General features: G+C 30.3%; 2 protein-coding genes across 3 annotated transcripts; one reads left to right on the forward strand and one right to left on the reverse strand.

Annotated features, from left to right (window-relative positions):
- Positions 1-3,149: 3,149 nt before the first annotated feature.
- On the forward strand, positions 3,150-15,272 carry LOC114178042 (5'-3' exoribonuclease 3-like). Of its 2 annotated transcripts, none has more exons than XM_028063719.1 (23): positions 3,150-3,566; positions 3,685-3,787; positions 3,881-3,957; positions 4,729-4,920; positions 5,021-5,140; positions 5,306-5,368; positions 5,537-5,680; positions 5,803-5,967; positions 6,765-6,842; positions 6,948-7,034; positions 7,290-7,580; positions 7,770-7,865; positions 9,575-9,670; positions 9,749-9,819; positions 11,695-11,823; positions 11,910-11,986; positions 12,083-12,123; positions 12,216-12,290; positions 12,426-12,583; positions 13,620-13,736; positions 13,828-13,903; positions 14,084-14,166; positions 14,585-15,272. In XM_028063719.1, the coding sequence occupies exons 1-23, from the start codon at positions 3,363-3,365 to the stop codon at positions 15,027-15,029; spliced, it is 2,988 nt and encodes a 995-aa protein (XP_027919520.1). In that variant the 5' UTR covers positions 3,150-3,362; the 3' UTR covers positions 15,030-15,272. The 2 variants fall into 2 exon arrangements, with proteins under 2 accessions (XP_027919520.1, XP_027919521.1); XM_028063720.1 differs by having other exon boundaries at positions 13,632-13,736.
- A 7,694-nt stretch (positions 15,273-22,966) lies between these two features.
- Positions 22,967-26,159, reverse strand: LOC114174925. The gene is made up of 5 exons (XM_028059657.1): positions 26,043-26,159; positions 24,907-25,009; positions 23,746-24,489; positions 23,226-23,587; positions 22,967-23,137 (listed from the first exon to the last, which is right to left on the reverse strand). Exons 3-5 carry the CDS (start codon positions 24,373-24,375, stop codon positions 23,029-23,031), a joined length of 1,101 nt encoding a protein of 366 aa, XP_027915458.1. The 5' UTR covers positions 24,376-24,489; positions 24,907-25,009; positions 26,043-26,159; the 3' UTR covers positions 22,967-23,028.
- Between the last annotated feature and the right edge of the window lie 1,103 nt (positions 26,160-27,262).

The raw sequence follows: 27,262 nt of genomic DNA on the forward strand, positions 1-27,262 counted from the left end.
ACAAAGAGTTCCTCTAATTAAACAATTAGATCATTAATACAATGTTTGAGAATAACTGAAGGAGTTGAATGTTAAGTCTTTCTAGAGAAGATCATTAGGGAGTTACAACACCAATGAAACATAAGTACAATCCACACATAAGAGATTGACACCACTCTTAATAAAAAACTTTAAGACAATGAGTTTATGAGTCTTCATCCTCCCTCGAGCGAAAACACTTTAAGCCAGAGTACCCTTACTTGTACCGTCGTTATTATTAACAAGACACGCTTAGTGTGAGTCCCTTCACATTGGTAATTTCCCCTCGAGCGGAAGTATTTTAAGCCACGAGTACCCTTATTTGTACCACCGTTCTTCTTAACGGGACATGCTTATTTGAGAGGGTCTCATCTAAGTCTGCCACCACACGAACCAGGTTTTAATACCACGGTTAAGTCCACTGGCGGAACTTTAAAGGGACAGGGGGGAGCCACGACTCCCCCAAAATTTTTTGGAATTTTTTTAATATATATTTATATATATATATATATATTTTTAAATTATAATTATATATTATTTATATTAAGTTTATATTATGGAAAATAATAATAATAAATAAAATAAAAAATGTAATGGAAATATTAATTTATAAAAGAGATTAGGGTTTCGTTTTTGTTATAAAATTTTTCTACCATGTAAGTTATTATGAAAGTGTGTGAAAAGAAAAAATTACAAAAAGATAAATTAGAAACGGAGGTTAGAATATAACCCTTAATTATGAAATTTAAAGATTTTGTGTTTTTCTACCTATGGTAAATTTTGTAAAGTTTTGAATTTATATAGGACAGATGATAACTTTATATTAGAATAATTATGATAAATAGTAAAAGAATTAATTCTTTTTTTGAAGGAGGAAAGTTTGTGATAAACATGTAAAAAAATTGCATCTACGTTACATATCTCTAAAGTTTCTAGAGTTACATATAATGAATTTAAAAATTCATTAGAACGCGATTCGGAAAAAAGTGTCATTAAATTTCACAATACTCACCAAATCAGATTGATGAGGTACGAAAGGTTTATTTAAAATGGTATTCATGGGTTGGTATCATGATATAATAATGAATGATAATCATATTTTTCTGAATTATACTATTATGTGTGTTTGTTTTAAGTAGAAGAAATGAAGAGAGAATGAAGAGTTTTTTCTTAACTAAAAAAATAAAAAATATAATTTGACACTCCCAAATTTTTTGTCTAAGTTTCGCCACTGATTAAGTCTTTCAATTAAAAAATAGGACATTACCTTTTTATTTTATATTAAAAAAATGAATATATAAGATGTCAATGAAATAAAAAATAATAATAACTATTAAACTAAAATAGTTCAGACAATAAAAAAGAAGAAATAATTAATTTGTGCCACTTTTCTTTCATAAACAAAAGAAGAAAAAAAAGTAAAAGATGAATAAAATATCTAAAAAACTCAAAAGATAATAAAAAAATAAAAATATTTTAACATTTTTTATTATATAAATAAAAAAATACTTAACTTTATTTTTATGAATTTCTATTAGATATAATTAAATGAATTTGGGATAGCACGACACTCTCTGCCTCTTCAATAATCTGTCGGTATTCACACCGGCAAATCCACTTTCACAAATAATCTCAAATCGAATGAAGTAAACACAGTTGATTGGCATACGCTAATACAAATACAATGTGAATAAGATACTAATGACAAGTGAGACTTACTCTTCAACCAAAATCATATATTTTTCTTATATTTTAATTCACATAATACGGATAAGTCAAATTGACTTTCCAATAAAATCTAATCCATTTACCGTTGATACCCGTAATTTTTTCTTATATTTCCATTGAAATAATCTAATCCAAACACATATTTATATACTCAAATGAACTCTTACCCTGCTCCTTCCACCATCCACAATAGTTGGTAACTTCTGAATGGAAGATTAAAGAAAAAAGGAAAAAAAAAATTATAAAAAAAGTGTAGACCTCCAATTTATTATCATCTTTACGATGAAATTTCCCAAAATTTTATGATCCTAATCTTCAATCTCACTTATAATACAGTCTTCGGGCATAAAGATAGATAGATAGATAGAAGTGGAAAAATAATGGGTGAAAGAGGACAAGAAGATAGAAAACAAATTTGCAAACGTTAAGATAAATAATTTAATAATTTAATTGAAAAATAAAATTAAAAATACCGATGAAATTAATTTGAATATTGTGTCAACTTTTAATCGTTAATAAAGTAAAATTTAAAATATCAATGAAATTAATTTAAAACCAATGAAAAGATAATTTTGGTTAACATTTAAAATAAGAAGGATAAAATCTTATATTTTAAAATAATATTTTGGTTTGGTACAAGGAAGCTTGATCGGGATAGATTAAAGAATTTTAGTAATAAATCTTTTAAAGCAAATGTTTCTAAATAGTTATAGTAAATTTTAAAAATTTTGTATAGGCTGTGAAAGTGAGAAATTTGATTATTAAATTTTAATTTTTTATTACATTGGGTTATTTTTTTATATATATTTAATTTTTTCACCATATGTTTTTTTTATATATATGACATATTTTTATTATAAATTTGGTATGATTTTACGTTTTCTTTTTTTTTTCTGATTTTTTTAATATTTTTTTTTTGTTATCACCTCGATCAAATGTCAATTATGATGTACTTTAATTTTGTAGTGTTCAAGTAAACTATTATGTTTTGTTGAAAACAATACGAAATTACAATAAAAACATTAAAAATATAGAAGAAAAATAATTTATATTTTATTAAGAAATAAAATATTATTTTGTATTTTAACATGGAAAAAAAAATGAACGAAAGGAATTAATATTTATTAATAAATAAAACAACAATGATGTTATTTTGTTTTCTAACATGGCAAAACGAGGGTTCGACGCAATAAAAGCTCGCCGACCTCCAGAAAGACTAAAAATCACTCAAAATAGAACTATGATATTTTATCGAACTTTTTTCTTCTTTTTTTTCAAACCACACTAAATTTTGTTTCGTCCAAGAAAGCATAGTAAAAATTTGTCAAAAAATAAATTTTCCCTCTCAAAATATCGTCAAAATCATCAACACATAACGAATTTTGGAAAGGGTATTATCGTCCATTCATACGGTCGGATTCTTTGCCCTAGCAATCCAACACGCGCGAGAGAGTGTAGTAGCTCAACAAGAAGGAGCAGCGCCCGCGCTCTGGAATCAAAGTTGGCCTATTTCGCATATTCTTCTTCTCCGTTTAGACTAGAGAGAGTAGTGAGTTTGGATTGGATAAAAAGGGTTTTCGGTTTCGGCGAACTGAATCTGAGTTCGCGACTGAACGATGGGTGTCCCTGCCTTCTATCGATGGCTGGCGGAGAAATATCCGATGGTGGTTGTGGACGCAATTGAAGAGGAGTCGGTCGTCATTGACGGCGTTAAGATCCCGGTCGATACGAGTGAGAAGAATCCTAACAACATCGAATACGATAATCTTTACCTCGATATGAACGGCATCATTCATCCGTGCTTTCACCCCGAGGATAGGGTAACATTTCTCAATCTCGCTATTTTCTCTTCAAAACTTAAGTAATTAATCTATTTATCATTGCTTGAATTTCAAGAATGTGAACGTGTACGATTACGCTTTGTTTGTTTGTATGCAGCCCTCTCCGACGTCGTTTGATGAGGTGTTTGAGTGTATGTTCGACTACATTGACAGGTTATTCGTCATTGTGCGGCCTCGGAAGCTGCTCTACATGGCTATTGGTGTGTGTCTGTTTCTTGTGATTTTTGTGTTTTGTAATTGCGCTACCTTGGTTACGGTGAGGCTTATTTGTTTTTGTTTGGTTCGACTCGTAGACGGTGTTGCGCCGAGGGCGAAAATGAACCAGCAACGGTCTAGGAGGTTTAGGTCTGCGAAAGATGCTGCTGATGCGGTATGTTTTTTGCATATATTTTTTAACACTCATTTGGTGGTGCGTGCTTGAATTTTACATCTCTATCTTGCAATTGTTGTGGACTTTGTATGAACTTACACACTCTGTTGTTAAATAGCCGATTGCATCTCCGTCCGCTACTATGACTACCATCATTGTTGTGGTTGTGGCATGTGGCGTGCATCCTCTTGTCATCTCTGACAAGTCTTCAGCAAATTGAACTTTTGAGTTAATCTATAATGCCAAATTTTATGTGTTGTATTTTTGTTTGCGTAAAACTTTATATTTCAACCATCTTGTGACCTGCTATATGATATGGCAGATTATTTGTTCTCTGCCTTTTTCCACGATCTACAATTGAAACATTGTTTGCACTCTTTTGTTGTTATCAACAATTTAGTTGAATCAATGTCATGCAATGCTTGTTGGTTGGTAAATAAATGCTTGAACTTTAGGGTTGTCTGATTACTGATAGACATTGCAGATGGTGAATGCTCTGGCCTTGGGCTTGAGTATTTATCCATTTATCTATACACTTTTTTTGTTTAAATTTTTGTGGCTTACATATACTGGTAAAACTTTATTGAAGTGGGAGATAGTGTTGTCGTAAAATATAAGTTCTGTTGAAACTGTCTGGGGGGAAACTGCTAGTTTTTTTGCTTTCTTTACTTCGTTTGTGGTTAATGTTGTTGGTGTCTCACGATACTGGTGAAATGTTTTACAAGCTAGATATGAATTTTGCCCATATTTGCCTTCTTTTCTCTTGTTTAGGCTGCTGAAGAAGCAAGATTAAGGGAAGAATTTGAGAAGGAGGGCAGAAAGCTTCCTCCTAAAGAAGAGTCACAGACTTTTGATTCAAATGTCATTACTCCTGGAACTGAATTTATGGCTGTCTTGTCAATTGCACTTCAGTACTATATTCATCTTAGGTTGAACAATGACCCTGGATGGAAAAATATTAAGGTATAGAGAGTTCATTTTATATAAACTGTGTGACTGTGGCTAATGTGTCTTATTCAATAGAAGGATGTAATCTAATATTATGGTTTGTGTGTGACTGAAGGTTATCCTCTCTGATGCAAATGTTCCTGGTGAAGGGGAGCATAAGATTATTTCCTATATCCGTCTGCAGAGAAATCTTAAAGGTTGCGATCCAAATACACGGCATTGCCTGTATGGTTTGGTATATATCTTACTTCCAACTTGTTACTCTTCAAAATTCATCTTTGATTTAGTTAATTCAAAAAAGAAAATCCAATTTCTTTTTTACTTTCACTTGGTGTCTTCTTTGCTTTATTTATCATGAATGTAATTAACTTATTCTTTCCATTTGGTGTTCTGATGTCAGGATGCTGATTTGATTATGTTGGCATTGGCTACCCATGAAATTCATTTTTCAATCCTTAGAGAGGTTTGTGTCCAATGAGTTGTTCTTTGTCCCTGAATTAGAGCTTATTATAGTAGTTAAATAGATACATGATGCTGACGGTGAAGAATGATTGATAAAATTTCATGCAATTATTTTGGCTTTCCATTAGATTTTGTGATTGAATTCTTGGTAAATAATGTATTTTTGCAGATTGTATTTACTCCTGGACAAGACAAATGCTTCCTCTGTGGTCAGATGGGTCATTTTGCGGCAAACTGTGAAGGAAAGGCAAAAAGGAAGGCAGGAGAATTTGATGAAAAAGGAGAGGCTGTTGTGGCCAAAAAACCATTCCAGGTCTGGGTTTGATTTGAAATTCATACATTCATAAAGTTGTTGAATATGACAACATAATTTTGTTACTTTACCCCTTAATTCTCACTTCCTATATATATATATTATATTTTTTTCTTTTGCAGTTCCTGAATATTTGGACTCTGAGAGAATATCTGGAGTATGAGATGAGGATACCTAATCCTCCATTCAAGATTGATTTTGAATGCATTGTTGATGATTTCATCTTCATGTGTTTCTTCGTCGGCAATGATTTCCTACCTCATATGCCTACACTAGAGATTCGTGAGGTTTGGCATTGTAGATCTCTTGTTACCTCTCTCCCTCTCCCTTATTTTCTATATATATGGTTTGAATCTAATTTCAGGACTGGTCATCTATTTTGTAAGCATTAATTATCGAGTTTTTTTCCTTGACTTAGCCTAACTGGACATATATGGGTGCTGTTTCACCCCCTATTTGGACTTTGGTTGCTAATTTTAAAAATTTGGGTCAATTTTGGAAATGAGGGGCTTCTTCTTTTGTCTAAATAACAAGGAACTAATTATCGAGAAAGCTTAAATTCTTTGGTCGAACAAGACTGAATTGCTTTGCTTTGGGTTGAAGCATTAATAAAATATCAAACTCCTTTTTCCTTTCTCTGAAATTGAACTTAATTCAAAGCGTGTGAGTGGTTATGCAGGATTTTGTAGTCTAGGATGAAGCAAGCCAAAGGGTGCCATCATGTCAATATGACCTCTCCAATGTGTTTATTGACACAATCATTAGAAAATGTAATCTGTGGTTCAAACTTCAGTTGTTTTATTTGAGTTGATCAATTAAGACAAAAGTAATCATAGCATAATTCATTGCAATATTTTTAGTGCAAAGAAATGGGTAAGAATTTTCAAGAATGGGCTTAATGTTAAGGCATATAGAAGTCCTAATCCTTACCATCCATATTAATTTCTTAAATTTTGTTGTGTGGCAGTAACTATGGTGTTATGATATAGGTTTTGTATCATCTAATCATACGTGTAATGTTTTATATGCTGGTTGAGAACGTGTAACTGATCTATTTGTTGGGATTTTGACTTTTTTTACCTAGGGTGCAATTAACTTGCTGATTGCAGTATACAAGAAAGAATTTAGGGAGTTTGGTGGTTATTTAACCAATGGAAGCACGGTATGTGATGGTAACTTAGGTGATTTGTGTTGATATGCTATGCCTCTTTACATCTAAATTATGTTTATTTATAATTTGTCTCTTTTCTTCACTGCCTTTTTTCAGATAAATTTGAGCAGGGTGGAACACTTCATTCAGGCTATTGGATCTTATGAAGATAAAATATTCCAGAAAAGAGCTCAATTACACCAGGTCTGTTTAGTTGCATCTCTTTCTTTCCCCTTCAAGGACTGCATAGAGGTAGAGAGAGATCATCAATTAGTGCTTATACCCTCTGTCTATATGTCACACAATTAAGGAAGTATGACTGCTGAACTCTAGTCATAATATTGAGGAGTGAGAGATATTAAACATTTATAAGCCTATATGTTTTATTTCTTCTTAGTTATAGATGTTCAAGTGTGTTCTGAAGTGATTCTTCTTCGTGATTTATTGTTCTGCTTTCAGCGACAAACAGAGAAAATAAAGCGAGGAAAGGCACAAGCAAGAAGAGGAGATGATGCTAAACCTCAATTTCAACCAGACTCTTTAGTAGCAGTTTCACAATTTCATGGTTCTCGTCTTGCTTCGGCTCCAACTCCTTCACCATTCCAACAATCCAGGCATTCTAATTTTCGTTCATCAGTTAGAAAAGACCGAAAAGAAGCCTTTGAGAGGCCTCAGAAAGTTGCTAGGTTATCTTCAGGAGCAAGTGTTGCTGCTGCTATTGTTGAAGCTGAGAATAGTCTTGAAATTGAAGTACGTTTTCCTGCTTCAGGAGAGGCATTCTTTAGAACTAATATATGGGCTAACCTTTTACTGGGTACGAGCCTGGCGAGGAATTAGATTCACTTTATTATCTTTTCATTGTTAAGTTGTAAGGCTTTTACAATGAGCCGATTGTCTCCTCTATTATCTGATTGAGTTTAGTATTCTTTTTCCTTTCAGGTTCTTGATAATAAAGATGAACTGAAAACAAAATTGAAAGAGATACTTCGTGAGAAATCTGATGTATTCAACTCCAAAAATGCTGACGAGGACAAGGTAAGTTCAGTTTTCCAATGCACTTTCACTGGTGGTTTTATTTGAATTTTTAAGTAACAAATAGTATGTAAATATTCCTGCCTGTGAATATTTGATTAAACCTTAAGGATTTAATTACATTGCAGTAATTTTCCTATATCCACCTAGTGTTAGTGGGGATCATGATAGTTAGAATTGCGTGAATATTGTATTATTCATATCCTTTTAAATTATATTTTCTTTTTTTAAACATTTTTATGTGCTGTGGAGCCGAGTTTGGATTATCTGTTGGTGTTTCCTGTTTTAATTTTCTATTTTAACTGTCTAATTACAAAACTCTTATGTTGTTTCCAAACTATTTTCTGTTTGCAAAGTTCAGAAAACACTGAACAACTTTTTTGGTTTTCTTTGTTTCCTTTACAAATATTTGAAAACAGTAAACAGATTACAAGCAAGGTGATATTTTTGTCACTAAAAAGTGAAAACTAGAAACGATAGTACAAGTAAATGCTCCTGTAGTCTTTTCTCCATTATTTTGAAGTTTATTCTCACTTTATTAGCTATGGAGAGCGTTATTTCACTTTAAAATACTAATAATGTTTCTGTTAAAAAGTTGTTATGACATTTTTTAGTATTGATCATGAATATTACGTTTGACTATAACGTTTCAAGTGATGATTTGAAAATGTATCTTTCAATCTGCAATAGGAATTCCAATTTGACAATCTTGGTTGGTAGGTTGTGCTGATAAGTCTTTGTTGTTGGTAATTGTTATTTGTTTTCCCTATGTAGAATGTATAATGTTGGGGAACTTTTGAGTTTTTTGGGATATTAAAATTTTAATTGCTGAAGCTCTCATAATGTTCCATTCATGATTTTGAAAATAAATCTTTCAATTCATGATATGAATTCCAATTTGACAACCATTGTGTGGTTGTGGGTATTCTCTTTTGTTTGCTAGTGTAATTGGTTTGACACTGTATAAACTATAATTTAGGTTGAGGAAATTTTGGGAGTTTGTTAGCATCCCAGATTGTTATTTATGCTGATGCTGATTAGTTAACTTTCTATTAAGGAAAATAAATGGAAGGAAATATTTAATAGTTAAACTGATAAAACAAACTGAAATGAATTAATTTTATCACTGTTATTATATAGTATTCATGTTTTTTCCTCTTAGAATTTTTTGCAGTCGAGTCCTTGTTGAACCTTCAATATATCAAAAACATAAAATAAAACTCAAGAAAATTAACTGAGCCTTTGATCTTTATTAATTTTTTAAATTATGGATTTGCATATGCTTTACTTTCAAAGAACGAGCGTCGAATTTAAAGTGCATGCCTCAGAAGGATTATCCATTTGTAGATTTTTATCTGAAAGTGTTGATTCTTTTGGAACGATTACTCATGTATGCTGGAGAGAATGGTTGGAGTTGTTGCCATGTGACCTATAAAAAGTGAAAGTTATGGCCTCTTAGCACATAGTTGCGCTATCCTTAGCTTATAGCGCCAAACTAGTTTTTTTGGGGGATTTATTACGTGCAAAACGTTCTAAATTCTTTTTGTACCTGGGTTATTACTGGCTTTCCTTTGAGAAGTATGACACCCATCCATTTATAGAGCTTGCAATAGTGACTCTTATACTACATTTTTTGTTTGTAAAAAGTTCTTTCTCCTTTTTCTTTTAAAATTATTTCACTTCATTGTATCTTATATTTCTGTTTTCAACAGATTAAATTGGGAGAACCAGGCTGGAAAGAGAGGTATTATGAGGAAAAGTTTTCTGCTAAAACTCCTGAGGAACTTGAAGCTATACGAAAAGATGTTGTAAGTTAATGAATTGAAGTGTTACTAATTTTGGTTCATATGGAGGTCAATGTTTTCTTATTGCAGTCTATTGTTTAGGTCTTGAAATACACTGAAGGCCTATGTTGGGTGATGCACTATTATTATGAAGGTGTTTGTTCTTGGAATTGGTCAGTTCCTTTTCTAGTTCTTTCTGAAGAACTGTATGAATCTTAAATTATGTTGGGTTTCCTTTACCTTTAATATGGCACTAGAGGTGATTTCTCTTTCCTCCCATTCACCAAATATCTGATGACCCAACTCCGAGTGTTGATTGCTGAATTTTAACTCTTATTTGGTTGACACCAAAATTATGCAATGCGTGATGCTTGCAAATAACCTGTTCCTGGCTTGTTCTTCACTGTTCTGCTGCAGTTTGTTGACCATAGTGCTTTAATATTTTCGGTGAAATCTAGGTATCAGTGTTTGAAGTCCCTCTGACCTATTCTTGATTTTATGTTAGAAACTGGTTCAGATGGATTATAGAATATAATCATTGGAAACTCTTCTGTCCTGACCCAGACCAGGGTGGTGGCAGAATAGAGGACTACCGAAACGAAAACAGTACACTATTGCTTGAAAAACTAGCGCTCCCCCAACAGTGGCCTCTTCCAATTTCTGATTCCTCGTCTCCTTTTCAGTCTATTTACTTTTCTTTGTACCCTATTTTGCAACTAATTACTTGTTCGACTATGACATGATTATGGTCTATTCGAGGGTAATGATCCCTTGTCGTTTATCTATTCCTCCTCACTTAAACCTTCGTAACAGGGGGCCATGGTCTATCTGGATAGACTGTTATGGTTTTACTAGAAATGAAGAGGCTAAAATTTTATGGCAATCTGTGATCATTGAATTTATTTAGAACTTGAGAAAGTACTTTGAAGTAGGTGTATATGTTGTTAGGATTAGTGTTGGGGATATTAGCTCTTTGTATGTCTACATGGGTTCTAGGGAAGGGACGAGGCTTTTATTTTGTTCGTAGAAAGCAATTATTAAGTCAGGTGAGGCTTGTATACCATAATTTGATCATATCTCCCGTTTATGTGAGATCTATACACTTTATCAATGACGAAACATCTTGAGCATGGAAATAAATATTTATGTGCTGTCTAATAGTGCTCCAATAGTAGGTGACACAATTGATCTAACAAAATCTCATTTGGGTAAGCTTGGATATTATCCTAGAAAGTAGATTTTGAGTCTAACTCAATCTTGGAGAATAGGATCTTAAGGTGAGGTTTGCAACTATATAGTATAATATTTTTAGTCGATGTGTGATTTTAAACAATTTTATCTACCTGGTTCTAAATATGGAATATTCCGATCCGTAAAGTATTGCCTGGCTTCCAATTTAGCATCTACTTTTGTCTAAAATGTCAAGCACACACATCTTTTTAGAGATAGTGATGTCTGATTTTAAATGGAAAATTGAGATTCCTAGTCTACGAACTACAATTGGTCAAGAGAAATGATAACAGCAGATTCTTTTGAACACTTTTCTATTGACTGAAATTTAGATAAATTTTTAGTAAATCTCTTCTCATTTAATGAGGTTGTCTTGATTTAGTAGTTTTCAATAAATTTCAACCAGTGGTGGAATGTTTAGTAGAAAGAATGTTAGAGATGTTGTTAGCAGTGGTTGGACAAAGTGCTTTGTTTTGCAAACTTGTGATTTTAGAAAACTTAACGTTACTAGTGTATATATTGTATTCATATATTTTGTGGGGGGGTACTTTTAGAGATCAACATGCTTCCATTGTGGGTTATTTCTTTTCATATGTTGGTGTTCAATGCTTTATATGTCGAGGTGGTGGGTGTGATTCTGGCTATGGACGTTGCATTCTCCAAGGGATGGACTAATATTTGGATTGAGCATGACTCTCAACTTGTTATTCATGCGTGCCTGTGAATTTTATATGTTTTCTTCATCCGGTTTCCGGATTGGATCTACAAGAATTGCATGACTTATTTTATTAGTTTTAATTAGATTTTTATTACAACAGGTTTTATCCTTATCACTATGCCCCCTTTGCGTCTGATCTCAATGGCCTTGGTGAACTTGATATTAGCTTTAATCTGGGTACTCCATTCAAACCATTTGACCAGCTTTTAGGAGTCTTTCCTGCTGCAAGGTTTGCTTGTTGCACAACTTATTTTTGTAAGGAGTTGTAGCTTCCTAAATTCGCTTAGTCTAACATTGGAGCTATGATATCTGCAGTTCTCATGCTCTTCCTGAGCCATATAGGAGACTTATGACGGATCCAAGCTCACCAATTATTGATTTTTATCCAATTGGTATGTCTTTAACAAATTGGGATATTAATTTAAGTTTTAGAAGTTCCACTATATTATGAATATTGTTCCCCGTTTAATATCAGTGTTGTGTCTCAGACTTTGAAGTGGACATGAATGGCAAACGCTATGCTTGGCAGGTCCAATCCTGATTTACCCTTGCCTTTTTTTCCGGTGTTTTCTAGACATGGTTGCATCATAGCTCATACAATACCATCCTTCTTCTTTGCAGGGTATTGCTAAGTTGCCTTTTATTGATGAAGGGCGCCTTCTGGCAGAAGTTCAAAAGATTGAAAACTTTTTAACAGTATGTCTCTGTTCTCTGAATTTAAATTCACATTTGGTCCAATTTGCTGTTCTCAACTCTCCCCCCTCCATGATGTTTACTAATTTGAGTTTACATTTTTTCTCCATATTCAATTTCTATTAAAAAAATTAAAAGCCTGAGGAAAAGCGAAGGAATGCTATAATGTTCGACTTGCTCTTTGTGAATTCTTGTCACCCTCTATCTGCCTGCATAAGTACACTCGGCAACAAGTGTAAAAACATGTCAGACAGTGAACGGGCTGTTGTGAAGGAAAGAATCAATCCAAAAGAAAGGTTGGTAGTGACGCATTGCAATTTCCTAATAATATATTTGGATGATAAGGTTTTAATCAAATTTCTTTCTGATCGTAGCAGTCGATTTGTTACATCTGTTGAGCATTATTTATGGCCATGAGTCGCAACTTTTCTTGATTATGATATGACAAGCCATAATATATGACTTGTGAATTGGTATGGAGTATGCATATGTAATTTAAGAAAAAAGTAATACAGAATTGTACATTAGGGATCTCCTACTTTTTAATTTGAAGTTAAGCTTGAACGTGATATACACATGTCTGAGACATTAATTAACTTAGTGAAACAAAATAATGTGCAAGATTGTGATAAGCATCCAAGCACTTGAAAGTCACCTAAAAAGTAAGAAAGTAAGGGAAGAGAACCAAACACTTTAATACTCTATCTATCGAGCATCCCATATATTTGATTTGAGGCTCTGGCACCGCAAATACGCAATCCCGATCAGGTCACCACCTCAAAGAGTTTATTTGTTGATGACTTTCGCTAACAACACTCAGTGTAATTTCACCCATTTCCTTGTTTGTTAGAACCCTTCACCAATCAGAAACCTTTATAGCTAGCCCTTTTTGAGACACTGACAACTAGTTGATTAGCAGCCATGCACTTGGAAAATCCACCCTTAAAAGCTTGTTGTTAAAGGGAGTAACCATCGTACCAATTCATGTTAACTTTCAAGTCCATGTTATACCCATAGCTGACGTTTTGTCATTTGTGTCAGTGCTAGACTGGAATTAGTACTATCTATGTTTTAGGTACTTAAATGCTTAGATATGGCACATTGTTACGGTAAAACATACTAATATATTATGGTAATTAGAGTGGGCCTTGCCGTATCTTGGATATGATTTTTTTCCCCAAAGACAAGCACACTAGATGCTGCTATAGAAAGTCACAGCAGTTTTCAAATGCATGAAATTGTCAAGTTTGTATACTTTTTTTTTCATATACATACACACATTCAAATTTGAAATTTTAATATCTTGCCGGACTATTTTCTGATGTTATTTAGGAATACATGCAGTGGTGGAATGAATGGTTACATATCCTTATGTGGTGGAGAACCTTGCCCTCCTATCTTTAGGTCTTCTATTGCAAGCATGGAAGATATCATGGACAATCATGTTATGTAAGTTTCTCGATACTGGATATAATTTCGTAAGGACACCATTTACGGTGAAAGTTGCTATGATTTATCTTATCTGCCCCTTGTTGCTCAGATGTGCAATATATAGACTCCCAGATGCACATGAACACATTACCCGACCACCACAAGGAGTTAAATTTCCAAAAAAGGTATCAAATTTAGTAGCTTCGTATTTACTCCAATTTTCAAGTCCCTTTCCCTTTTTAGTTTTCAATTTCAACGTTTGCCGCATAAAGGCACTGGTCTGTTTAAAGTAACATTGCTCCTTGTGTTTCATCTACTTATTCTGTAACGTATTTGAAAAATAAAATTATGTGCTTTGTACACAGACTGTTACAATTGGAGATCTACAACCTGAACCTGTTTTATGGCATCAAGATTCAGGTAGGAGACACCATGCTGAAAATTGGAGGTAAGACTTTGTTTTATGCATTGTTTTGATTCCATGTGAAATAGTTTGGAGCAAAGAAACCAGGAGGAATGAAATGAAAATAACTAAAGAAAAATAAGAAATAAAGTAAAAAAGTGTAATGTGGATAAATCAAAAATTGAAAATAAATGAATAAATAAATTATCAAAAGTATTTTATATTAATTACAAAACTAAACATCTTTTTTCTTAACAGTTTATTTTTAAATTTCGTGTTCTAAATATTTATTAAACTTTTTAATAAATAAAAATAAAAAACCACAAATCCTTTGGCTTCATCCCATTTGAGGGGATTTACTTCGTCATGGGTTTCTCTGATTTTTGCCAATTTTCCGTCCTATTTCTACTTTAATATAACTCATTAGTCACAGAATCCAATTTAAACTTATGATTTGTTTCAGGAAAAACCCTCCAGGATCTATTACTGGTCGAGAGCTTGGTGATGCTGCACATAGACTTGTGGTGAATTCCTTACAGGCAAAGGTTGACACTACTGGTTACCGCCACCGGCCGCATAATGGACCTCCTAAATCTTATCCCGCACCAATGGGTCATCGAGAACCAGTGTCTTATGAATCACGCCCAGGACACGATGCTGTTCCTACTAAACAAAACCTCCCACCAGGTCAGCAATCAAATTCTAACCAAAAAGATGACTATCATAACTCTAGATCATATCATCATGAAAGAAATTACCATTCGAGGCATCGTCATGAAGTTAGTCACCACAGCCGAAACAACGCAAGTGGGCACCGGGAGCATGCCCATCATTCGTCCAATCACTATTCTTCATTAGATAGACGACGGAACAAGGATGCAATGCCACCACCTTACAATCGCAGATAATTTCATTTATCCGGGGAATATTATTCCCCACAAATTAAAACTTGTTGTACCATATATTTTTCGGGGAATATTAATCTCCCTGAATTAAAAGTTGTTGTACTGTTATGTCCAGTCCATACAATAGTTAAACCAATTTTCCGTTTAGTAGATGAATCTAAAATTTTATCCCCTAGAACTCAGGTTTCATGACATTTTCCCTACATGATATATTGGCTATTCAATTGGTTGATTTCTCCTGGATTAGATTGCATGTCTTAAATCATTTCTACTCAGTTTTTTTGCCTGTTTATTATTTTCTACTGGTGTATTGAGCATGAAAATGATGGGAAATTATATAATAAAATGAGGTTGTTCAGGAAATGAGATTTTTCGGCTATCAACAGGATATCGAAATCCGGTTTTAGAACACATTCCAAATCTGTTTTCTTTTTATCAGCAAAGAATTATATATATATATATATATATATATATATATATATAAATTAATATAAAAATTTACAAAGTTTTTTTACTGTACTTCTCTATTATAAAAATATTCATCTATTGTAAATATTATACATTTAAATTTAACAAAATACAACTAATTCTCTCTTTAGACATTTATATAGAGTGACTATATAACTATATCATGTCCAAAGTTTGGGTTTGTAGTCAAATATTATACTTTAAAAATCCATAATACATTTTTCGATCCTTAATAGTTATTTACTTCCTAATAGGCATTCGTGGTCCTTATTCAATCCCCTATTTGTGATTATGGTTATGTTTTTAAGTAATAGAATGAAGGCACTGAATTGGACAAAGAGAGAAGTTTGAATAAGAGAAATTAACCTTACTAATTTTATACTTCATCCAAGTCCAAGCATTTAATTGTATCAAAGTCAGTATTTCTTCTACATCTACTTTTCCTTGCCTAAACACAATTTTGTTCATGTGATCCCATATGTTCCTTATAACCTTATAATTCAAACTTGTACACCCTTCCATAACTTATTTCCCTTATTATTAAGGGTCATTACTTCAAATTGTTGGAAATGAGCTTTAAGTTGATTATGATGCACGGTACTCACTTCCACCCACTTGTTACACATGTTCCAAATCTTTTTTGTTACATTACAAGTGAGGAATAAGTGTGTATTAGTCTCTTCTTCCAGTCCACAAAATACACAGGAAACGTCAGTTAATTGTACTTCTCTCCTCCTAAGATTTATCCTTGTAGGCACCTTAGTCATGATTATCCCCCAAGCCAAAAATTGTGCAGAGGGAGCTACTTTTACAGTCCATAACATACTGTACAAATAAGAGTTTTCTCCACTAAAAGAGTTTTTTATTTTGTAATACCCAGATTTAACAGTATATCTACCTTCCTCATCTTTCCAAAACCAAGAATCCACACTCTTCTAATTTATTGTTATTTGTTGTATAAGGTTCTCAAATTTATCTACTTGAGGCAACTTCCACTGAAACCATTTCCTTCACCATTTTACTCCCCATTCCCACTTGTTGTTTTCTCATTTCCTAAACTCCTTTATGACTTTATTCTTAAGTATGGAATTTTCATATAGCTTAGAGAATTTAAGTTTTAAGGGATCTAATCCAATCAAAGTATCTTTCCAAAATTTTTCCAAAATTTTATAATGGAGCGTGACCCTACTTTCCAAATCCGGTTAATGGAATTTGAAATCCGGTTCTCCTCTCAGATGGATTTCTAAATCTCTTTCTGAAACAAATTTGTCAATCTCTCTCATTTTCTTCATGGAATTCGATATATGGTATTTATATTTTATCTTACTTTTTTTAGTTTTTAGTTATATGTAATTTATTTTATTGGTTATATATTTTTTTAATTTTTTAATTTATTTGTTATGTGTATTATTCTTATTTTTTTTAATTTTTTTAATAAATATAGAATCATAAATGAAATAAAAACACAAAAATATAGAAAAGACAAACATAAAATAAATAAAATTTTAAAAGTTGAAACTAACAAAACCATACAAATTTAAAAATAACTTAAAAATAATTAATTAACAGTTTAAAATAAAATTATAAATAAAAACAAATTCGAAAAAAATTTAGCTAAGAATTGGATTTTGAAATCCGATGAATTTAGAAAATGGATTTCATCTTTTATATTGAATTTTAAATCCGGTGAATTTAAAAAACAAATTTTATATTTGTATACTAGATTTCGAAATCTGGTTAATTAAAAAAATGGATTTCATCCTATTATATTGGATTTTAACTTTGTCATCCTTTATTATCCCACAAAGTACATGCGACATGATCGACATAACTCATTAACAAAGAAGTGTTAGATGGATCTCCAAGAAATTCACCTTCTTTGTCTTCTTTGTTTTCTTTGTTTTCTTGTTGAATAACATCCTCGTGCTACTCAACAACATCATTGCGAATAACATTTTCTTGATGGTCATCGACACATGAGGATGAACTAATGATGCAACTTGTTTAGCTTCACCATGACGACACCTTTTACGAGTAAAAGTTGAAGATCTCCATCTAATTGCATCATGTGCGAAACTCTCAATCAGTGTACTATCATCTTGTACAGAAGTATTAAATAGGTATGTAGAGACACTTCGAGTTCAAGCCATATCTAAAACAGAATAATTAAAATAAGAAACAAATAAAAAATCAATAAAATTAACATAAAGCACAACAATAAAAATAATGCATGTAAAATATTTAAAAAATTAAAAAATTAAAAAAATTAAATTATACATAAAAATTAAATTCTATATATTAAAACAATGTAAAAACAAAAATAAAGCAATAAAAATAATATACGTAACAAAAACATAAATTATAAAAACAATAAAATAATTTAAAAAAATAAAATATATAACAAATTAAAAAAACTTAAAATAAATAAATACAAACTCTTATATTAAAAAAATAAGAGTTAAAAACTAACAAAAAAGTAAATAAAAAATAACTTAAAAGAAATCATAAAAAATTAATATATTTTTTTAAATAAAATATTTTTATAAAAAAATATTAATGAATAATATTTAAAAATTAATAAAAAAATAAATTACGCATAAAAAGTTAAATTATATATATTAAAAAAAATTAAAAACAAAATTAAGACAATATAATAATACACGTAACAAAATATAAATTATAAAAATAATAAAACAATAAATTAATAAAATATATAATCAATTTAAAAAAAACTAAATAAAAAATCATTCATCAAATAAAAAAAAGTTGAAAACTAACAAAACAATAAATTAAAAAAATAATTATAAAAAAGTTAATCAGAAAGTTATATATGAAAAAATTAAAGAAAACTATTAATGAATAATATTTAAAAAGTAATAAAAAGTTAAAAATAAAATTAAAACAATAAAAATACTACAGGTAACAAAAATATAAATTATAAAATAATTATTATAATAAAAACAATTATAAAATAACAATAACTTAAAAAATAATTATAATTTTTTAAAAGAATATATAAATAAAAAAATTATTTAAAAAAATTGTTAAATATATTTATTTTCATACCGGATGTTGATTTTCGATAAATCTCAAAATCGATTTTTGATTTTTGAAATCCGTGTTAATCAGATTTCGAAATTTAGTTTTTTTTTATCAATAAAATATATTTATATAATAGAACACTAGTGGTGCTCTAGTCCATATATATAAAAAAAAAACATAATTAACTAATATTACAAAACACCTTAAATAGGTTTAACATAACATCTTTACTAGAAGTCCCATTGTACCTTCCCAAAACAATACTATATAGTCTTAAAACTTAGAAACCACCGATGAATACTACTTGTCAAAACAAAGTAGCCACATATTATAATATTACAGTTAAAGTACAACAACCAGATTTACATCGAAACCTAAATGTTTCACTTGATGTAAATCCAATATACATTTTGATCCAGTATACATTATGAAATCCATATTTTGATGTGTATCGAATTTTGAAATTCGGTTAACATTTCTATCGAATTTCAAAATCTGGTTAATAGTTTTATCGGATTTTTAAATCCATTAACTCTTTGAAATTCGTTTATCTCTTACATTGGTTTTTGAAAGTTGGTAACGTCTTAAATTGGATTTTGCTAACAAGCTAGCATCTCTTAAACAAACACATCATGATATGATGTCTATTATTTGTAACAATCAATTTGTTGTTGAAGAACTAAAGATGTTTTCAGAAGCTAATTCTTTATAAAGAATCAAGAAGTTGGACAAATTTTATGTGGCCATGATCCTCTTTGTAATGAATTTTGATTTTAGTCATTCATTTATAAGATCAATTGATCTAACCATATTTATATTATATCATTCATTTAATTTTTTATTATCATTTAATTTATCTAACAATATTACTATGGACTTAGTGTAATAAATGAACTAAAGGCTATAAGTGTGACTACTACATCATTCAATGGATGGTGACCATTGTGCAAATTGGTATTGAGAGAGTTAGGGATAAGGTAATATGTTAGAATCCACTAATACATTTATAAAATAATTTATTACTTACACATGCACTTATCCAAACTTCAATTCATTTGCTGTAGATTCTTAACAAAAAAATTAACTGTTAGACTCAAACACATTAACTTATGTCCAAACAACGTGGCAAAACATTTTGTTAACATGTATAACACTTTAGAGTAGTTAACAATTAGTTCATAGAACTTTTATTGTATTAAATTTTGTTTAGAACATTACTATTTTGTTCTATATTTGTTGAACTGTTAAGAGTTGCAAAATGAATCTGTATCTGAAAATATTGCAAGATTGTGGCTATTGTACAAATCCAAAGTTCATCATATCTTTTGTTACAATTTTTTTTTCTATGATGGTTCTAGTTGAAAATCATCGTTTATTTTTATCCATATAACAACGATTGTTCGCCTAAATATCGTTTATTTATAAGTTTATAACGATGACTTGAACTATCATCAATTCGTTCCATTTACAACAACGAATAAATTGAGGGTAATTTTAGAATCGTCGTTAAAAGCTTATTCTAATCGTCGCCATAAGCTTTTTGTATAGTAGTGAGAACTTAGTTTTTCAACAACTTGCATTTCAAAATTTGTAGGAAGTTAAAGTCCATGAATAATTAACTTAGGTATTAATCATATATTTGGTAATATCTCTTTATTCTCTTTTCTTTATTCTCTTTTCTTTACTAAAGTGTCTCATTTCTTAATCCTAACTAACAAATCTAAAGTAGCTTATTATGGATTTGGTTAAATTTTGCTTTTATTTGTTTTCAAACTTGAAATTTGTTCTCTTTGTTCTTACCTATTAACAAAATTATTGAATTTTTTAATAACCTTTGATGTTGATTCTTATGTTATACATGAACATGGTATGGGTTGATTGAGTGGTGAAGGATGTAAATCTAGAAACCTATACTACTTTGGAACTAGCTTGTGTTTCTTGTTTTGCATCCTTATCTTCTAAAATTTTATATGAATGCTTAGGTCATATTCACTTTTCAAAATTAAAGAAGATGGTTCCTTAACTTATTAGACTTCTAACTCTATAATGAGAATCACATCAATTAGGAAAACAGGTTAAGTTTATTTCTTTGACATTTTGAATGTAGATGTTACTAATTTTTCTTTCGTTTGTTCTAATGTTTAAGGGTCAATGTCTTATTTTTGGTTTTAAATATTTAATTATTTTTATTGATGAATACTCTAGATGTACTTGAATTTAACTATAATGAAAGATCATTATGAACTTTGGTCTATCTTTATGTTTTTCCTTAATAAAAAAAATAATAATTTGACTAAGTCATCAAATTTTTATGAAGCTATAATGTCAAATAACACATTTTCTCTTTTCTCTTTATTCGCTTAAGCTCACATAATATTTTACATTCATTTACTTGCCCTAGTACATCTCACACAAAATATAAACACTTACTTCAAATTGCTCCTACCTTTTATTACTTGGTGCAAACATACTTTTTCATCATCATTGTTATCTTACATGTTTGTTTCTTCGTTAACAAATGTCTTATTCTTCACTTAAAAATAAAGTTTCTTACTCTATTCTATTTCAAAGGAACCTCTCTTTCAAATTTTTTTTTTTTGATTGTGTATGTTTTATTCATGACATATCTCCAAGTTAAGATGTTCAGAGTTGAGTCAAGTAAATTCTATCAATATTGAGATGAAGCGAGTGAACTAGATCCAAGTTGACATGAGTCGCTGATTGAGATCGACCATATCTAATAAACTTAATAATCAAATATATTAAATCAATGTTATCAAATTTAAATTTAACTTAATTGTAAAGTAGATTCAATCTAAATATAATTCAATTTAAATTGAATTGAAAAAATCCAAATTTAATTAAAATAGATTTCGACTAATAATACTATTTATTTGATTAGATTTATACGATATTTTAAAGTATTCAATTCATATATTCTCTTTAAGGATAATGTTGTGCACGATCCAATACTATAATAATTATAATAATTTTATTTTGTTATGGTTCATTATGAATATTGTTTAATATTATTCTTTATAATTAACTTATTTTATTTTCCAATATTTTCTGCATCGAAAAGATAAAATTGACACAGTTCGTTGATGCAATCACGTTTATAAGATTACAAAATATCCCAAGATATATTAAGTTTAGAAACTCACAAAATCAAATTTACACTTATAAATATATAATAAATTAATTATATTTTATTTATACGAAATAATTTTTATCTATTTATATGCTAAAATTTAATTATATTTCTAATTTATTTGAATTCTTCAATCTAATCGCACTTTAAATTATCAATTTTTATAAAGTACATGTAATTAGGCTACATTGTGAATAAGGGAATTTTATTTTTTAAATTAGTTGTGATCAAAATAGTATAAACAAAAATCTAATAGAAATATAAATACAATTATTTATAGTATTTAAAATAGATGATAAAAGAAAAATACCATTAAAAATAAATAATTGATATTCAAATATTTGGTTTAAGAAGATAAAAAAATGATTATCTCCATAATGAATACAATAAAAGAACAATAGATTATTTATTAGATTACAAGTTAAAAATATAATTAGCTTTATAAGAAACTTGTGAAAACACATAAGCAACGTATTTACTTTTTTTTTTTAATTTCAAAAATTAATATAAGTATTATTTTTTTAATTTTATTATAAATGATTATTTATTTATTTTGTAGATAATTTTTTATTAAAAATACTTATTTTAGTTTAAAATTGATTAATGTAAAAAAATATTAAATGAATGAAACAAATAAATCTAATAAAACAGTTACTTAAAAGGTAATAATGATAAAACAATTATTTTAATTTAAAGAAATGGTTATTTTTTAGAGGGTAAAATTAAAAATAGAAACATGGACAATTATAAAAAGAAAATAAATTATTTGACAAAAATAACGTTTTAATATAATCATTTGTTGATGAAGAAGTTGAAATGGGACGGGGTTGTGTTCATGTTTTATGGTTGAAGGAGTGATGGTGGAGCTAAGAAGTTCCATTCATGTCAAAAACTCTATTCTGTATGGCAATAAAGAACTTTGACTCTTAAAGGAACATTTTCTGAGCGTCCACTCATGACATCACCAATGCTGGAACAAATCCATGCAGCATTAAATTTTTGCAACCACATCAAGATTCAAGAGACTTTAATCATTAAACTGTGTTGCAAGTTGCAACTACTTTCACAGTTTTTTGTAGTTACTTTTATAGCTTAAAGCATATGCCATGAACATTCAAAAATAGCATCTACAGTGAATTATTGACAAGGAAATAAAATTTTGATCATAGATATATAGGTAAAATAAAAAGGTAAGAAACAAATGCAATTAAGGCACAAAGAAAAAGAACTTGTGCTTACATATAGGAGCAAACAATGGAGATATATGTATATGCCTGATACTAAGAAAAATTTACTGATATATATGAACTATATTATAAGGCTATAGGGAATGATAATCTTTCAGAATTTACAGCAGAAAAAACGGTGCTTCCAACCCTGCTGTTTACTGTGATGCCTACTACCAGATTTTGTCAATCTTGCTGGACTGCTATTCCATTCTGATTGTAATCTGCAAGAATCAGAAGCAAATCAGTGTTTTCATTTTTCGATGCTTAAAGAGAAACTAACAAGTTTTGAGGCTTTTTCTTCTTTTTTACATGGGAAAGGCAAAAGACCGTGAACTAGTTGTGCTGCTATCTGATCGAAGAGAGATGCTACCACAATAAGGTAGAGGTCCTAAGTACCCAACAGAGAAGGAACTTGACTCGTCTAATCTTGGAAAAACTTGATCTTTTGCGTCTGCATCTTCAGTTTGACCACAATTATTGTCACTGACTTCACTACTTCCATGACCCGAATGATCTAACTTATGCTCCATGTTTGCATTCTGCTGCAGTGAACTACTACTGCCAATGATTTCAGTTTTTGATTCCAAAGTTGGACTAGAAAGCACTGCATCATCCTTAATCACATTTTTGGACTTATCAGGTTGGGAGTGAAACTCAGGGTCATTATCAACCTGCAATAATAATTAAAAATAAAGGATCTTTACTCCATTCATTCACATGAGTGCTCTCACTCACAGATATTGTCAACAACATAAGGTGAATTTCGTTTAGACAATGCTTAACTTTAATAAATAGCATGCAAGTTGCACGCGGGAAAATTGTTGAATACCTTTGCATGGTCGTGTTTGATTTCATCACCCTCAACACTTGATGTCCTGGATTTCTCTCTGTCTAAATCTTGTAACAAAACGTTATCTTCAGGCACAACAATCTCCTTATACACGTTATCAGAGAGTTTTCTAGTTGCATCTTCATCGAGCTGCATAAAATCCTTGGATTGATCAGATTCATCTGTTACTGATGGATTTAATAAATTGATCCCAGCATTGTCTTTCACTGTTTCTTTACTTTCATAAGAAGAATAAGTTTTGTGGATGTTTTGGTCTACTTTTCTCCAAAAAAAACTCTTATCGTTGGTATGGACTCCTTCATCCACGCAGATATCCTTAATAATGTTGAAACTAGTCTCTTTGTGACATATTACAAGTTCTGGTTCACATTCTGTAACACTTTTGTCCATATAGAGATTTGCAGAACTCTCTAATGAACCTGTTTCAGCGAGTGAGTCATGGATTGGTGAATTGAGGGAGTTTTTCAATTCCATATCATGGTGAAGCATCCCAAATGACTCTATTTCCTGCGAAGAATGGGATGCTGAATAAACAGAGTCCCTGACCTGTGCTTCATAATCATTTTCTAAATCAAGTTTACTTGTTGTCGAGAAATCTACTGATCCCATGTCACAGGGTGATAGATTTGAATCTGTTATACGTCTCTGTTTCAGTGCAGGCTCTAGTTTCACATTCCTTTATTTTGTGGTGTTGTAATTTGCATCCAGTAGAATATTACATCACTGTCATTGGAGTCAAATGATTGAGATTCAAGGCCAAGGCCAATATTTGAATTTAAAGAAGCCAGTTCTAGTTATGTGCATACATTTTCACATAGCAGATAAAAATTTGCCAGGTTCAATTTTCACAATAAAAATCACTTGATCATAAAACAAACACAATAAACAACATAAAGGAATTTAGTAAATTCGTGTCAAGAATGGTTATGTGATGGACTTGGAAGAATCATATTCAACAATATATGAATGGCAATAACCAAACCATACTTGAAACGAGAAGTTATGAATCAAGACCAAACAAATTCAATAGTATGCATAAGTTAACCCTATTATCTCACAAAGAGAATGTGTGAAGTATAGCTGCTAGAGACAATAAAAGTACCAAAAGCAGAAATCAGAATTAAACTAAAAGTTTGTTACCTAGTTTCATTGTCCATGTAGAGTTGAAACCAATGAAAAACTGTTTTACAACAGGTATATTCAATCAACGAGACTAGCCAGATCACTCGATACTTTATAGGACCTTGAGAATCAGAAAACAGGAATAACTAGGTTAGTGTGAATGAATCAACAAATCTTAACAGTCTTTAAGTGACTCAAAAGATAACCTATTCAAATCAAGAAGACAAAACAAAAGTGACATTTCACTATTCATAAAAGAATTTAGATATTTATTTTGATTTCAGCAGAAGGGAAACCATTTCTATCTTACAAAGACTGTAAGACCCTTTTTTCCACACATATATTACCAACTTTTGAAGCAAATAGTGTTGATTAGAACCAATTCGAACTAGAATGCAATTCAAAATAAGCTTTAAGAATACTGAGAACTAATCAAATTGGGGGACCATATTATGACTTAAGCATCTCATATCCTCTCAGCATATCCCAATCATTAAGAGTACGAGTTTATGCTTATATCTAAAGTTGTAAAAGCATGTTCCTGCATCCTTTTTCTTTTATTGGTAAAAGATTTGGTTTAGGACAAACTGAATAGAATCCTAGGGTAGTACTCGATGTATAAAAGGACAAAGGGAAAAAGTTTAGAAATCCTAAACTTTTGGAAAAGCTTTTCAGCTACAAATATTCAAACTCAGATTGATTTGACACCATCAAATTCCCTACCAATATTTTGTCCTTTAGAACTCTGATTGGATTGAGGTTTAGCCCTCAAAACAAATCAAACACAAGTCTACAAATCCAGAAAAGTACAGTGAAAATTCAAGGTCTGATATAACGTATACACCTCAATGACATGATGAAAAAAAAAGGAAACCAGCACAACCCATGGGAGAAATTAGCATCAACTTGTCAAACCTTCTTAGCCCCATGAAACATACAATAATATGTAATATATATATACATAGGATCACAAATGAAAGAAACAAAAATATGACAAAAAACTACATTCAATGTCAATTACAAAGAAAAATTTAACATCACTCACAAAAAAATAGGCCAAATGACAATAAAGATAGAGCTAAGACTTAAAATGTGGATAGTCATTTCACAGTTCACATAACAAACAGGTGGGGGGAGAGAGAGGAAGAGAGTACCATAGGCTACAAAAGAAACATTCCATGGTTGAAATTAAAGCAGAAGACAATGAAGAATGGACTGGAGTTGGCAACACAAAAGTACAGAAGTAGACAAAGAGAAGAAGATGTTATTTCAAAGTGTATTATAGTTGGCAGTGTCCAAGGGAGAATGGTACATAAAAAGTATTCCTTTCGTAATAACAAAATCTTGTGCTATTTATCTCATCTTATAATGTAAGTAAAATATACTTTTGTAACACAAATGTGAACAACATAAATCATTTTAATATAATATGAAGACATTTAGAAAGTATTTCAATATTTCATTAAAATATCAACACATATAATTGTAATTAGATGATAATTATTATTTTCACTTTAAATTCCTTCTAGTATTTATACTTTTCTAAACATGAAATTTTGTTCTATATAAAAATTTAATTACACATTTATTTCTCTAAAATTTTAAAATAATAAATAAGATAAACTATTGACATGTTATTTTGTTTTTGAGTATAGTGTGAAGTATAAGAGGGGACCAATGTATATTTAATAGGTATTGTTAGAGCTTTAAATTAGTACCTCGTTTTTGTATCCTCCTTCTGACATCAGAAATTTAATTTCACACCAAAACGTTGTTCTGTTATGTCGTTTTACAATATCCACAATCTTATTCCATCCTCTGTCTCTCCTAGAATAAATGGTCTTCCGTAAATGTTAAAAATTCATTATGTTCTTTTTAACAACTTTATTCAAGAGTAGTTGATACAACATTCCTTGAACAAATTTGCATTAAAATTCTTTTATGATAACTAATGTGTGTTTTAAGAAGAAAACTTTGGTCAAGTCACATGATTTTTCTTTCTTGGAGAATAATTAATATGACTTTTATTGTTAGTTAATGCCATTTAATATGTTTCGTAATTTTAATTTGAAATCTTAAATATTGGTCATTTAAAAAAAAAAAATACTACATCATCTTCTTTTACACGTATTCTAAGATTTTGATACCAAGCAATTCATTTTGCTTCTATAATATAATTCTAAAAATTCTCATTATGGATTTTTTTGTTATATTTTACCATACGGGCAGATTAATTGTAAGTGCATAATTAATTGCAAATTTGACTAGAACTAATGATAAAATTGAAAGAAAATAATAATTAATTATCTTGAATTTTGAAAACCAACATAAATAAAAATATTTTTTTCTAAAATTGACACTTAAAAAGAATTAT

This window comes from Vigna unguiculata, chromosome 3 (assembly GCF_004118075.2).
Source record: "Vigna unguiculata cultivar IT97K-499-35 chromosome 3, ASM411807v1, whole genome shotgun sequence".
Lineage (NCBI taxonomy): Eukaryota > Viridiplantae > Streptophyta > Magnoliopsida > Fabales > Fabaceae > Vigna > Vigna unguiculata.